This window comes from Ochotona curzoniae, unplaced genomic scaffold, assembly GCF_017591425.1.
Source record: "Ochotona curzoniae isolate NIBS_2020 unplaced genomic scaffold, NIBS_Ocur_1.0 scaffold_1852, whole genome shotgun sequence".
Taxonomy (NCBI): domain Eukaryota; kingdom Metazoa; phylum Chordata; class Mammalia; order Lagomorpha; family Ochotonidae; genus Ochotona; species Ochotona curzoniae.
The window spans coordinates 28,966,326-28,979,230 of NW_024467087.1; the positions used below are offsets into that span (position 1 = coordinate 28,966,326).

General features: G+C 38.8%; 1 protein-coding gene across 6 annotated transcripts in view; it reads right to left on the reverse strand.

The window, feature by feature from the left end:
* Positions 1 to 12,905, reverse strand: part of PAK3 (p21 (RAC1) activated kinase 3) — a 267,948-nt gene that overhangs the window by 49,269 nt on the left and 205,774 nt on the right. For 5 of the 6 annotated variants that reach the window (XM_040999477.1, XM_040999476.1, XM_040999475.1 and 2 more), the window contains 2 exons: positions 6,342 to 6,473; positions 5,681 to 5,846 (listed from right to left, as the gene is read on the reverse strand). In XM_040999477.1, coding sequence (XP_040855411.1) covers positions 5,681 to 5,846; positions 6,342 to 6,473 — 298 coding nt within the window. Of the gene's footprint in view, positions 1 to 5,680; positions 5,847 to 6,341; positions 6,474 to 9,118; positions 9,134 to 12,905 lie in introns of all 6 variants that reach the window. The other variant, XM_040999478.1, reaches the window with a different exon arrangement.

The window sequence follows — 12,905 nt, forward strand, 5'->3', positions numbered from 1 at the left end:
CTGACGATCTAGCTTCTGCTTCATATGCCATCTCACAGTTCACTATTTCACCACTGGAACCTTATGCTCTGACCATAACAAATCAATTGCAGCATATGCTCAGCTCCAGTCTGCTAATTGACTTTCCTCTCCTACAAAGTCAGTGGTCATCCTTCACCACAGACTCTGTAGGAAAATAACCTTAAATATATTAGAGTTTCCAGGTATGGTTTCAGGCCTTCCTTACATCCATCCTCTGCCTGACAGGTCAGTGTCATATTTTTTCCATGGCACATTTCTGTTTTTGCTGTAAAACTCAGCTTAGATGATCCCTCTTCTAGGAAGACTTCTCCTGATGTTTTGTAAAAAGTTAACAACTTCCTTTCTCTGTGCTATTACTAAATCCTGCCTCCTCCTGCTTTCCCCTCTTTTGCTTTAATGCATCATATATCTAATTAGAAATATCTTCTTTTTGTGTATTCATCTCTGCACCCTCAGTTCTTCCGCACACAGCGCTGTGTATGAGATATATTAAGTAAATCATTTCTGAATTAAATTCAAATAAAATCAGGCATTTCTTTTCTAAATGCCCTATTTCAAAAGAAACTAGTTGGAGAATGTATTTCACTTGGAATAAATTTATATAGAATGCCACCAAGTTTGCAATTTCTGAGTTGTCACATTGTTTTTCAAATTATGTAACAGATTTCTACACACTGAGAGCCATCCTTATCCATATCAGTTCTTAATGTGTAGGAGCCTAGACCTCTTTTATTTTAAATGAAATGATTTTAAAACAAATTGAAACCATAGTTTTTGAAGCAGTTAATAGTCGTCCAAGAGAGTCTTACTATTAACTTGCTGAACAAACTCTTTTCCATAGACCAAGAAAAAACAAATAAGCCTCAGCCCAAGCCACATTCTGAATTACGACCAATTTCAATTGGCTGGATTCAGTTAATGAGGCTTTATGGTAGTAAATTATTCAAACTTTTATTTCCATGGTATGTAAGGTTAAGAAAGAAAAACCCACTGGAAAGAAATCCTTTCACAAGGATTACTAAAAGACAACTATTTTGATGAGCTTCAAATAAAATGGCGTCCCCACAGCCACTCCCCTTCACAGGAGAGTGTGTGCTGCCACCTACTGATGCAAGGCGGCGGCACACAACGCCTTGTTTACGATTTTCTGTCACAGCACAAGCATTTACAGGGATCTCTTTCATGACAGCCATTAACATTTGCTTTCATAAGTTATGATATGGAAAAGAAAAAATACACACACACACACACACACACACACACACCCAGGACAATTTCCTAAATGAGAAACAAACTATTTACTTTTAAGGACGTGGTTTTAAGAACTCACTAAATGCTAGTGTTTGAAAACAGGGTTTCTACAGTGGTTTTACTGGCAGAAAAGTCTGTTAGTAGCTTTGTCACCTTATAAAACTAAGCTCAACTCCCATCATTAAAAGAGTATTTCCCTTAGCATAATGAACGTTTTTATTCCTGAAAAACAAAAATCCTTCTCTAAATGGATATTAGTTCTAGCTGAGAGTGAATCAGCCAAAGCAGTTTTTGAGTCGGGACTGCCGGGGTTGGGGAGGGACCAGAGAAGATGGTTGTGGGGCCCAGAGGAGAATGGCCAAAGACAAATTGCCTGCGTTGCACAATTTTGCTGACAGCGCCTTTTCAAAATGTTCAGCAAAATGTAGGGGTTTCTTTCCTTTCCAATAGAGCCAGACAGACCACAACGAACCAGCCAGACCCAGGCTATCTGTCTGTGTAAAACTGAAAGATGATCTGTTCATTTCAGCCATTAACGATCCCTTGGTCTGGGCCCCTCAATCGGTATCTGCTTGGAAGATGAATAGCCTGGTGGCTCCGTGGTTTTCGGCTGCCCTCCTCCCAGTAATCAGATCCCCGAGGCTGGAGGCGAGGATGATTTAGGAGAGACTGTGTTTCCTACTCCTCCTCACGCTTGTGAGGTCCACTCGGGGATGAATTCCTCGCCACCCTGTCTCGCTCCATGCCTCCCTTCCTCCTTTCCGCAGCCTCGCAGCTCCTCCCCCCCTCGCCCAAGCTGCGATGGGGAGCTTGATTTCAACATGGTCAATGACTTCTGTGCAGAGACGAGACAGCTGGGATTATTCCGGGGTTCAAACATTTGGTTCCACTGCAGGACCTTACACCCTTAATTTTTTTTTTATACTGAACAATAGGTTAACTCACAATTGTTAAAAACAGTATAATGATCATTTTAGAGCACTGCGTGTGATTTTTACATTCTCTCAGTGTTCGTGTACCCCGTTATATAGGGAAAATCACCATGTATATTTTTCAGATGAAGAAACAAAGCTTAGAGAGGTGAAATGACTTGCCTCAGGACCCAAGCTAGTCTGTGTCTATGACTCAGACTGGCAAGTTTGTCCCAGTGCATTATCATAGTAAGGCTTTGTACTTACGTAATGCAATGAGAACTACTATTTACTGAGCACTTGCAATGCATGAGGTGCTGTTGCTAAGTTTTTGCATGCACTACTTTCATTTAAATATCATGAGGGTATGAGGCTCGTATTATTATCATCACTTTCTAGATAAGGAAATGAAGACTCTGACATAACTGGCCCAAAGTGATGGCAGAAGCAATGGGTCTGATCTGAATTTGAGTGATCTCATCTCTTTAGTCTTAACCATAGGGTGAGTTCCTCAAATCCACCCGATAGGATGGCTGTGATTCCTACCTCTGTTTGACAGATAATGAACTAAGCTCAGGTGGGTCAAGCAACTTCTCTGAGGCTACACAGAGAGCCAAGAGGAGATGGCACAGCAGCAGGAAGGCTCCCCTTCACAGTCCTCGAAGTATGGGCCCTCCTGGATCTGCCTTATGAGAGAAGCACCCCCTTATTTCTCTGCACATTCTGCTTATCCAGGTCCACACATCCCAGATAGGGCTGGCAGCACAGGTAGCTAGCTCACTGACTGGATGGCGAGATGCTTCTCCCTAGGCCAAAGCATAATGCCCAACAGAGAGAAAGAGAGCCACTGAGTCTCAGTTCAAATGTAAGCTCAGTTAGTTTCTTGATCATGTTGCTCACCACAAAACAGAATGAAAAGTACATCGTAAACAACACCGCTCCAGCAGCGTGGCAGTCTGCAAGCAAAACTAGACTGCAGCCTCAGAAACGATGTTTGTTTTGCTGTCAGCTAATTTATCAAGCTTATAAATGCTTTTTTTCATGATAAAAAAGGTGTTGCCGATCTGAAACAGTCACCAAACAACAATCAGAATAAACAGTGTGGGTCATGTTTATGCGCGCAAAAGGGAGAAATGGAGGTCATTTACGGGATAATTGAAATTAAATTATATAAAAAAGAAATTAAATTATTAGGCAATTCTTTTATTTGTTCCTTTCCTATTATACAGACACTTGGGGCATGCAGAAGTAAACTGACCAATGAAAAAAGAGTTAACTGTGAAAGCAAAAAGCTCTACGTTCGAACTTTGACCTGATCAATTAAACTTTCAAAAGCTTGCTTTCAGTGATCCGTAAAGTGAGAACATTAACATGCACCACATAAGGAATTTCTGTGAAAGTCACCTCCAGTAATGTATATAAAGCACAGAAACTGCTCAGTAAACGAGGACTCTCACCTTTATTATTACAGTAAGTGGATGGTATTAGCATTGGGGACATATTTAATTATATGTAATAAAGTCAGTTTCCTAAAGTCCAGCAATTCCAGCTCTGAGCATTCACTGACAGCTGCAACTCCAACCTTGGATTGCATCAGTGCGCACTGAAGCTTAACACTGTTGACATTTTAGGCTGAATACTAAAAGTGAACAGAGCTGCCTCAGGCTTTATAAAATGTTAAGCAGCACTGCTAGCTTCTATCCACAAGATGGCAGTAGCACTCTTTAAATGCCTTTGGAGGGCAAAATGGCCTTACCACCACTGCTACAGTGCCTCCTTGTGGCTAATAATGGGAATTGCTTCTTTCCTTTTCTGAGGCCCAATGGATTAAGAAAGAATCGCACGAAAATAACAAAAGCCCCCCCACCTTTTTTTCCTATGCTCTAAGCACATAACACTATTAAATCAGGTATTCCAAAGAAAACTGCAAGCTTTTTGATGTCGAGTAGTGTTCTTTCTGTTGTGTTCTCCAGAGTTTCTTGCATTGACTAGACTATGAGGATCTCAATAAGGATGGATTTGTTTGTTTCTCATTTATTCACTCAACAGGCATATTCAGAGTGCCTCTATACAGCAGGGACGTACTTGGATGAAACCATAGGACAACAAAATACAAATTCTCTTCCATGAGAGGTTCACAGTCTAGTGAATTGAGACAGATGAGCATGATGTAATATTTGCTATAATAAAGGAAATAAAGAAGAGGAATGAGGGACACTGCACAGATTTTTCCCGGAGGAAGCAACTTTTGAGAATTTTGCAGTATGTGTAAGAGTCAAACAAGAGCACTACTTCTTGTTATCTAGACATTTGTCAGATGTAGTATCAGTTTAATAACTATGCATTACAAACTTTAGAGTCTTCATTGGAAAGACTGCTATTTGTCTTCTTGACCTAGAAATCTAAATGGAATATGAATGCTTTGTAAAACTAGAGTGGAGTCAGTGTTGTTGTAGCATGGCAAACTGCCTCCTGGGACGCCAGTGCTGTCAACCCATTTGACACTGGTTCACGTCATGGTTGCTTCACTTTGATCCGACTCCCTGTTAATGGTGCAGGAAAAGCAGAGGAAGATGGTCCAAGTGTTTGGACACCTGCCAGCCACGTGGGAGAGCTGGATGAAGCTCCTGGCTCCTGGCTTTGGTCTGGCTCACTTTTGTCATGGCCAGTTGTGAAATAAAACCATGGAGAGAAGAAATCTCTATGTCTCTCCCTCTCTGTGTAACTGTCTTTCAAACAAATTTACTTTTTATTGGAAAATCAGATTTACAGAGAGAAAGAGATCCAGCGAGAAAGAACTGTCAGGGGGTTCACTGCTCAAATGACCACAATGGCAGGAGCTGAGCTGATTTGAAGTCAGGAGCTAGGAGCTTCTTCTGGGTCTCTCCCTGTGGGTGCAGAATCCCAAGGCTTTGAGTCATCTTACTCTGCTTTCCTAGGCCACAAGCAGGGAGCTGGGTGGGAAGTGGAGCAGCCGGGACACAAACCAGGACTCTTACGGGATGCTGGCACTTGCAGGTGAAGGATTAGCCAATTGAACCATCATGCCAGCCCCACAAATAAATGCAACTTAAGATAAACTGAATAGGATAACAATTGAGTATTCACAAGGAATGCAAATATGTATGCTCTGATGTCACTGCGGAAGGAGTTTGCTAGTATTTGCACTTCTACCTCACTCGTTATATAGAATCACGCCCTAACCAAGGGAAAACATTACGTGATTATTAGTGGTTGTAATTCCTGAATCATTTTGTTGGGTGTTGCGCTTGATTTGTTTTTCACATTTGATCAGTTGGGAAATTTTGGGATTAAAGAGAGCTCATCAGCCAATTTTATCTGTTTTGGAGGCATAATCTTAGAAAATGACAAACTGTTCACCCCATGACTTCAGGGAACCACAGGTCACACAATTCAGACTTCTAAAGGGTGAATCACCATTGTCAACGATTTAGACAAAACCATCCCTGAGGAACGTAGTGATGGGGAAAACTCACTTAGCTTCTCTAGGATCTCCTCATCGGTCATCTTGGATTTTTTCCTTTGCCGATCTGTGTTCCTGTACAAGGTGCTGGAGTTGGCATTCTCAGCTGAAGGTGGTGTGACCTCTTTATTTGGTATTGCTGGTGAAGCAATGGATTCAACCACAGAACGAGTATAGATCTACGAGAAGAATTCAGAAAGATACACAATTGAAACAGCAGGCCAACAAGAGAGCATGGAGTCAAGGCGCTGTCATATCAGTGAATAAAGAAAAGTGGTTTTCTATTTTTTAAGCCATAAGTTGCTTCAGGTATCCTGCCCTTGAAGATGTTGGGTGCTACTCTTTTGAGATCCCTGCTAATTCTGATCTTGGTGCCAATGCATATGCAATTCTTTCTATCTAGTTCGCATAGATTTCCTTCCCTGTCTTTGTTTTACTACATTAGTGTAATTTAGCAGTTATTTCTGTATTGGTTCATATTATTCTCTGATTTTTATGTGCTACAGTGATATCTTTAAACAGTAACCCCCAAAATAAAACTAATCTTAGTACTTCAGTTCTGGGAACTTGGGAAATGCCTAGTCGGTAACAGTTGATTAACTCCATTCGAACTCTATATGACCCTTTCAGAGCACTTCTTTGGAGTCATTGGGAAATAGTCATTTGCAACTTACTGATTTTGTATGCTCTGGTCTTGGTGCAATAACTGGTGGGGGCTCATTGTCATCTTCTTCTTCCTCCTCCTCTTCATCTTCTTCTTCAGATACAGGAGGAGCCAAAGGAGGCTCAGATGCTGTTTTTGTACTCTTAGAAGAGAAATGAATTTTTTAAATCACATGTTAATTCCTCATTTCTTTTCTTCAGAAATAAGACAAAAAGAGAAAAAGAAAAGAAAAGAAAAGAAAAGAAAGGAAAGGAAAAGAAATGAAAATACCTAAGCAGGAAAGAAGGAACAGGACACAATGTTTTTTATAAGGAAGGAGAACCAGGAATTGCTTACATCCAGAGACACACTGAGGTTGCCGCATAAGTACCCTGCAATCTAATATATTCTTTTTACCTTTTAGTTTTTGCTGAGCTAAAAAAAACTGAGGTATTTACTTAATATTTTAAAACTCAATTTTCAAAATGCAGTGAACATGTTAAATATCAAATCAATTGCTGGTAAAACCTTGAATCTGTACTGTGCAGACTGTCCATTTATTTGACAGATTGTCAATTTGAGAAAAACCACTTTCTGCCTAAAGACCAGAACATGCCCACATGCACGTGCAAATGGTATTAATATCCCTCTGCAAATACTAAGAATAAGCAAATCAATAAATAATTCCCTACTCAGCCCTCTGGAAAAGAGCACTCAGACAGCAATAGACACGATGGTCTAAGGAATACACATCTACATAAATAATTGCACAGTATTAACTAGTACATATATGGTGATTCACAGCATTTTATAAAGTAAAATAATACCACCACAAGGATGGTATTACAAGGACCACAGAACCTAGCGTCAGTTCTTAATCATCCATGTTACTGCAATAGTCAAAAAGGTTCCAAAGTTGTTTTTTGGAAGAATTATGGTCATGATTTTTATTTTTAAAATGTTTTTAAATTTTTTTGCTTCTTTTTATTATTACCATTTTTATGATACAGTCCCATAGGCCCTGGGATTTCCTTTAGCCCCTCCCCAATTCCCTAGTCCCTCACGGAGTCCCCCTATATCTTTACTATAGTAGAGTTCTTCATACACAGTCATGTGTCCCTTATTGCAGGCATGGACAATGGCAGAGGGTCCAGCATCCTATTGTCAAGATATAGTGAACAGTTTCATTGTACGTCCATCTTTGTCTGGAAGTACAAATGCATACTACATTGTATCCTCACATCTGGATGTTAGTCTCCATTACACAGTTACTATACATCCCCTTAAATGAAAAGCTACAAAACAAAATCAACAACAGGAAAAAAAATAGAAATTTACAAAGCCATGAAGTTAAATAACATGCTACTGGATATGAGAGTCTGTATTACACAGGTACTATATATCCCCTTAAATGAAAAGCCACAAAACGAAATAAACAGCAGCAAGAAAAAAAAAACGAAATTAACAATACCATGAAGTTGGATAACATGCTACTGAATGACTAATGTGTCATTATTGAAGAAATGAAAATCAAGAACCTTCCTGAAGAAAATGATGCTTCTCTATGAGTCATTCAAGAATTTGATCAAAAGAAAGCGTTTTGAACAGATGAAACTAACAACAACAACAAAAGAAAACCAAAAATCAAAATCTGTGAGATACAGTTTCCACTGATCTTTGCTGGTGAAATGTGTCTCCTGTAGGCAACAAACAGATGGGTTTTTTTTAAATCCAGTCTACTAATCCATGATGTTTGATTTGCGAGTTTAAGCCATTTACAATCAGGGTTAATATGAATGGGTGGTAATTTTGTCTTGTCATTTTAGCAATGGGTTGTTCATTGATTTAGTCTTCAGTTGTTATTTTACTGGGATGTTCTTCACATTTGCCTTTGGTTTTGGTGGGCGCTATTCCTTTTCTCTGTCAAGAGAACATCTGTAAGTATTTATAGGGCAGGTTTGGAAGAGGCATATTCTTTTAACTTTTCTTTACTGTGGAAGAATTTTATTTCATTTTCAAAAAAGTTTTGCTGGGTACGTTACACTGGGTCAACCAATTTTTCCTTTTAGAATCTGGAATATGAGGTTCAGTTTTCTTGTTTCCTGTAGAGTTTCCTGTGAGAGGTCTCCTGTGAGTTTAACTGGCATTCCTTTATATGTCCCTTGATTTTTTTCATATGCACATTTAAGGATCTTTTCCTTATGTTCGATTGAAGAGAGCTTGATTAAGTGATCTTGGTGAAGATCGCTTTTGCTCAACCTTGTTGGGAGTTCTGTGCCCCTTCTGGATTTTTTTTCCCAATTCTTTCTCTGGGTTAGGGAAAATTTTCATTATTATTTCATTGAATATACTTTTAAACCCAGCTTCTCTTTCTGTACCTTTTGCGGCTCAAATAACTCTTATGTTTGGTTTTTTAATAGTGTCTTTCAATTCTTGAATACTTTGTTTGGCCTGATCTATCTCTGCTTCCAGCTTTTTGTTTGTTTCTTCCTGGTGACAGGAAATATGTTCTAATTTTGAGATTTTTCTTCTGCCTCCTTAATTCTATTTTGAAGACTCTCTACTGTATTTTTAATTTGCTCTACTGTATTCTTCATTTCTAATACATCAGCTTTCATTTGATGCATTTCCAGTGTGATATATTCCTTAAAATGCCTGCTTTACATGCTTCTCACTGAGCCAGAAATGAGTTCACTCCCAGCTCAGTGCATCCGCAGTACTGTCCATAGTCCTTGCCTTCTTAAACAAAATGGTGTTTGATATGGCTCTAGGGGCTAGACTTGGTTGTGAAATCTACCCTGTTCCAACACAGCCTGTCTGGAACTTGCTGTTCTGTCTCTGCTCCTGATCAAATCAAACAGACCAGCAGGATAGGCAGTTTTTTGTCTGGGTTCACCTCCTGAGCTCTTGGTGAAAGTCCTTTCCCACCTTGTTGCTGGTGTAGTTCTGGCTGTTGGTGGAGTTCAGATCGCCATTGGCTGGATGCTGCTGGGGTCTCCGTCACTGCAATACTACACTGTTGTTTTCGCTGCTTTCCTGTGTCTGTCCATCTCCAGGTATCCCTCTGCTGTTGTTCTGTCCTTTCCTATTTCCTGGAATGTGCCCTTTCTGCTTCACACTGGCTAACATTTCTCTGTTTAAACATGTTCTTACCCTATTCCGCCATCTTGATTCTCTGGCCATGAATTTTAAAGTGTGGTTCCCAGATCAACATCATCAAGGAACTTGTTAGAAACATAATTTCTCAGTCACTATTCAGATGTAAGAGCCAGAACTCTGGAAGAGGGATCCAGCAATCTATGTAATAAACAACAAGCTTCCCAGGTGATCATGATGTATGTTCAACTTCAACAATTATTCCCTACGGTATAAATGTACACTGTCCTAGATGGTAGCTAGTACCCAGATGGGGTGATGGAATGCTTAAAATATGGCTTGTCTGAATTGAAATGTATATAAATGTAAACTACAGCCCAGATATTGCATCCTTTTAAAAAATCTATTTATACAATCTATTTGAAGGATAGAGAGAAACAGAGAGAGAGAGAGAGAGAATTTCCTCTGGTTCATTCTCCAAATGCCTGCAACCAGCGCCAGCCATGCCGAAGCCAGGAGTCCAGAAGGCAACCCAGATCTCCCATGTGGGTAGTAGGAAATGAAGCACTTGAGAACGATCATCTCCTAGGATATTAGGAAGGTGGAAGGAGAGCAGTCAGGATTACAACCCACCTATTCAGACATGAGATGCAGATTCCAATGGGCAGTTTAACCATTGTGCCAAATACCCACCCTGAGAAACAATATCGTTAATATGGAAAAATTGTAAAATATCTCATGAGCGCTTTTTACTGATTATATATTGAAATAGTATTTTGAATTATATAGGCTTAAATTAATTATGAAAAGTAATTTATCTTATTTCATTTTACATTTTAATGTGGTTACCAGAAAATTTTAAATTACACATATAGTTTGTATTATATTTCTGCTGTATAGTACTACTATAATTGGTTTTCATTATTTTTGCTAGTTTCTTGTGATTTATTTACTTTTGTATTCAATCAGGCATGATGGCCCAAGGTGTTCTTAACAGATATTTTCACTCCTTGAGGACAAAGCTTCTTATCAGTTATATGGAGCCTAGTAATAGATTATTATATCAAATGATCACAGCGTAAGATAGGATTTTATTTCATATTTAAATTAATTTTTATCTGGGAGCAGGAGGCTAGCAGGAAAACAGAGAGAAAGAGATATACACACAAAGAGAGTATTTCCATCCAGAAAATCCTGCAACATGTTAGACTCAGCTGAGTTGAAGTTGGAAACTCAATCCAGGATTCCCCTAAGGGTGGCAGGGACCCAATCACTTAAGTCACTCTGGGTACCCACAAGCAGGAAGCTGGAACTGGAAGTAGAGCTGCCTCCAGAGGTATTCATTAGTAGGAAACTTGAATTGGGAGTAAAGCCAAGACTGAATTCAGGCATTGGATACCGGATATTGGACAGCAGTGTCCCAAATGGTATCTTAAACACTAGGCCAAGCATCTGTTCTCTGATGCATGTTTTCTACAAACATATATTAACATGTGGTGGAACCTTAACGTATAATCATAGGAGCCAGAAAGATTTATTTACCATATGAAACAAGATCAAATACAGCATCATGTCAAATCCACTTTCAAAGGCACCACTAAGTTTCTGTCAACATGCTTCTATTTCTTATTGATGCAAATCTGAAAAAATTTGATGAAAATTCACTAGATCGATAAATTTTTTAATGGTCTTCTCAGGAGTCATGACTCAATGTTTCCACATTCTTCTACACTGAGAATTACTGTGTCTAGTATTTTTAAACTTAAAAAAATGGATGGAAAACAATTAAGGAATACTTTTAATGAATGCAAGATATTTTTATGCTCTTATTATGCCACACGTTTGGGTATATGATTTAGTTTTTTAGCCTGAGTTGAATCTTAATTCTTAAAATTCTGAAGGGCTTGGCCTCCTTCCCCAGAAAAACACATAAAGACACATGCTTTTGTGTATAATTCAAGGACTCGCACATCTTCCAAAGTCATCCATGGACTCCAAGTTATCAACCCTGCTTAAAAAGCAAAAAAAGCAGCTAGAAGAACCAAATTAGGAAACACTCCTTTTTGAACTGAAGTCATACAGGTAAAAAAAAAATTAGAAGTAAAAAATTAGAAGACTTTAGATAATATACAATGTGGTTTGGGAGTCACTTCTGTTATTTACTTAAAATGTAGCTTTCAGAGTTCCATTACAGTCCTAGTCTGGGAGTAGATCTCTAGAATTCACATTTTAACACAATCCTCAGATAATTCTGATGCACTCTAAATAAAAGGGGGAAAAATAAACCAGCATTGCAAATAAAAAAGAGCAACCATACACCCGGTTTCTTTAGGCATGAATCATGGCATATTAATATTACTGTTGTTATCTTTTATTTAAAATATTATCTCAAGATTCTACATACATAATTTCATCATGAACAGTGCACTACAAATACTAAATTGGAACATTTGCCCTCAAATTTGAAATTTAATACACTAATATCAAAGAACCTGCTACATGTAAGCCATAAAGTGTATGTCATATGATGATTGCAGATGTTGCGACATGCAGAAATAATCGAATCAGTTTAAAATATTTGCAGAATACAACCTTGCTTCCATTTTCATTGTTATCCAGGCTACTTTCATTTCACCTATCCCTATATATTGAAATCACTCTTATCTGTAGAAGAGCCAGATCTACAGGAAGTATTTATAAAACAAAAATGAATGGGCAGTGTGAGGTATACTATCCTTCACAAGGAAATCACAAGGTAAACATCTTCACAATTAAGCAACTGAGTTCCAGTGAAGTAATTTAAACTGAATTTAAGAGTAAAATACAGCTCATTCAGTTGATAGAAATCTAAGCTTAGTTAAGCAGTTTAATCGATTATCTCCACTTGGAAATGCTGCCAGCCCTTGCAACTGAAGCTGTAAAATAAAACTCTGCATATTCTCACAAACACCTGCTGCTCCTGAGATGGCAGGCTCATTTTACCCATGCAAGTATTTTAGGCCTGCAATTATCTTCGACTTCAACCTTTCTTCCAACACCCAATTATGAATCTCAACATCTGTAGAACTTGAATGTAATCTCCAGTCCAGTAGCCTCACTCCAAGCCCTCATTACCTGTGTCTGCCCAGGATGACTGAAATATTCCCCAAATCAGTTCTTCCTTCTTCTAGTCTCACCTTGTGTCCTTAACTCCTTCTAGGTATTTGTTATCAGACTATGCTGCCGAAAGCATACGCTATGTAATCAGCTAAATTTCTCAATCTATTTTGGGAAATCCGAGCAAGGTACAGGCCTTTTCCAAGCCTCATGGGTCGAGAGAGTTTTTCCCCTTTTGGCCACCTACAAATAAATATAATAGCTGTTTACATCTGACAAACCCATAGTATGTGCCAGGTACTACATAAATACATTATATGTGTGATCACATTTATTACTCACCTAAGGCTAGGAAGTGTGATCATTGTTCCTATTTAAAGCTGAGGAAAGTAAGGCTCAGAGA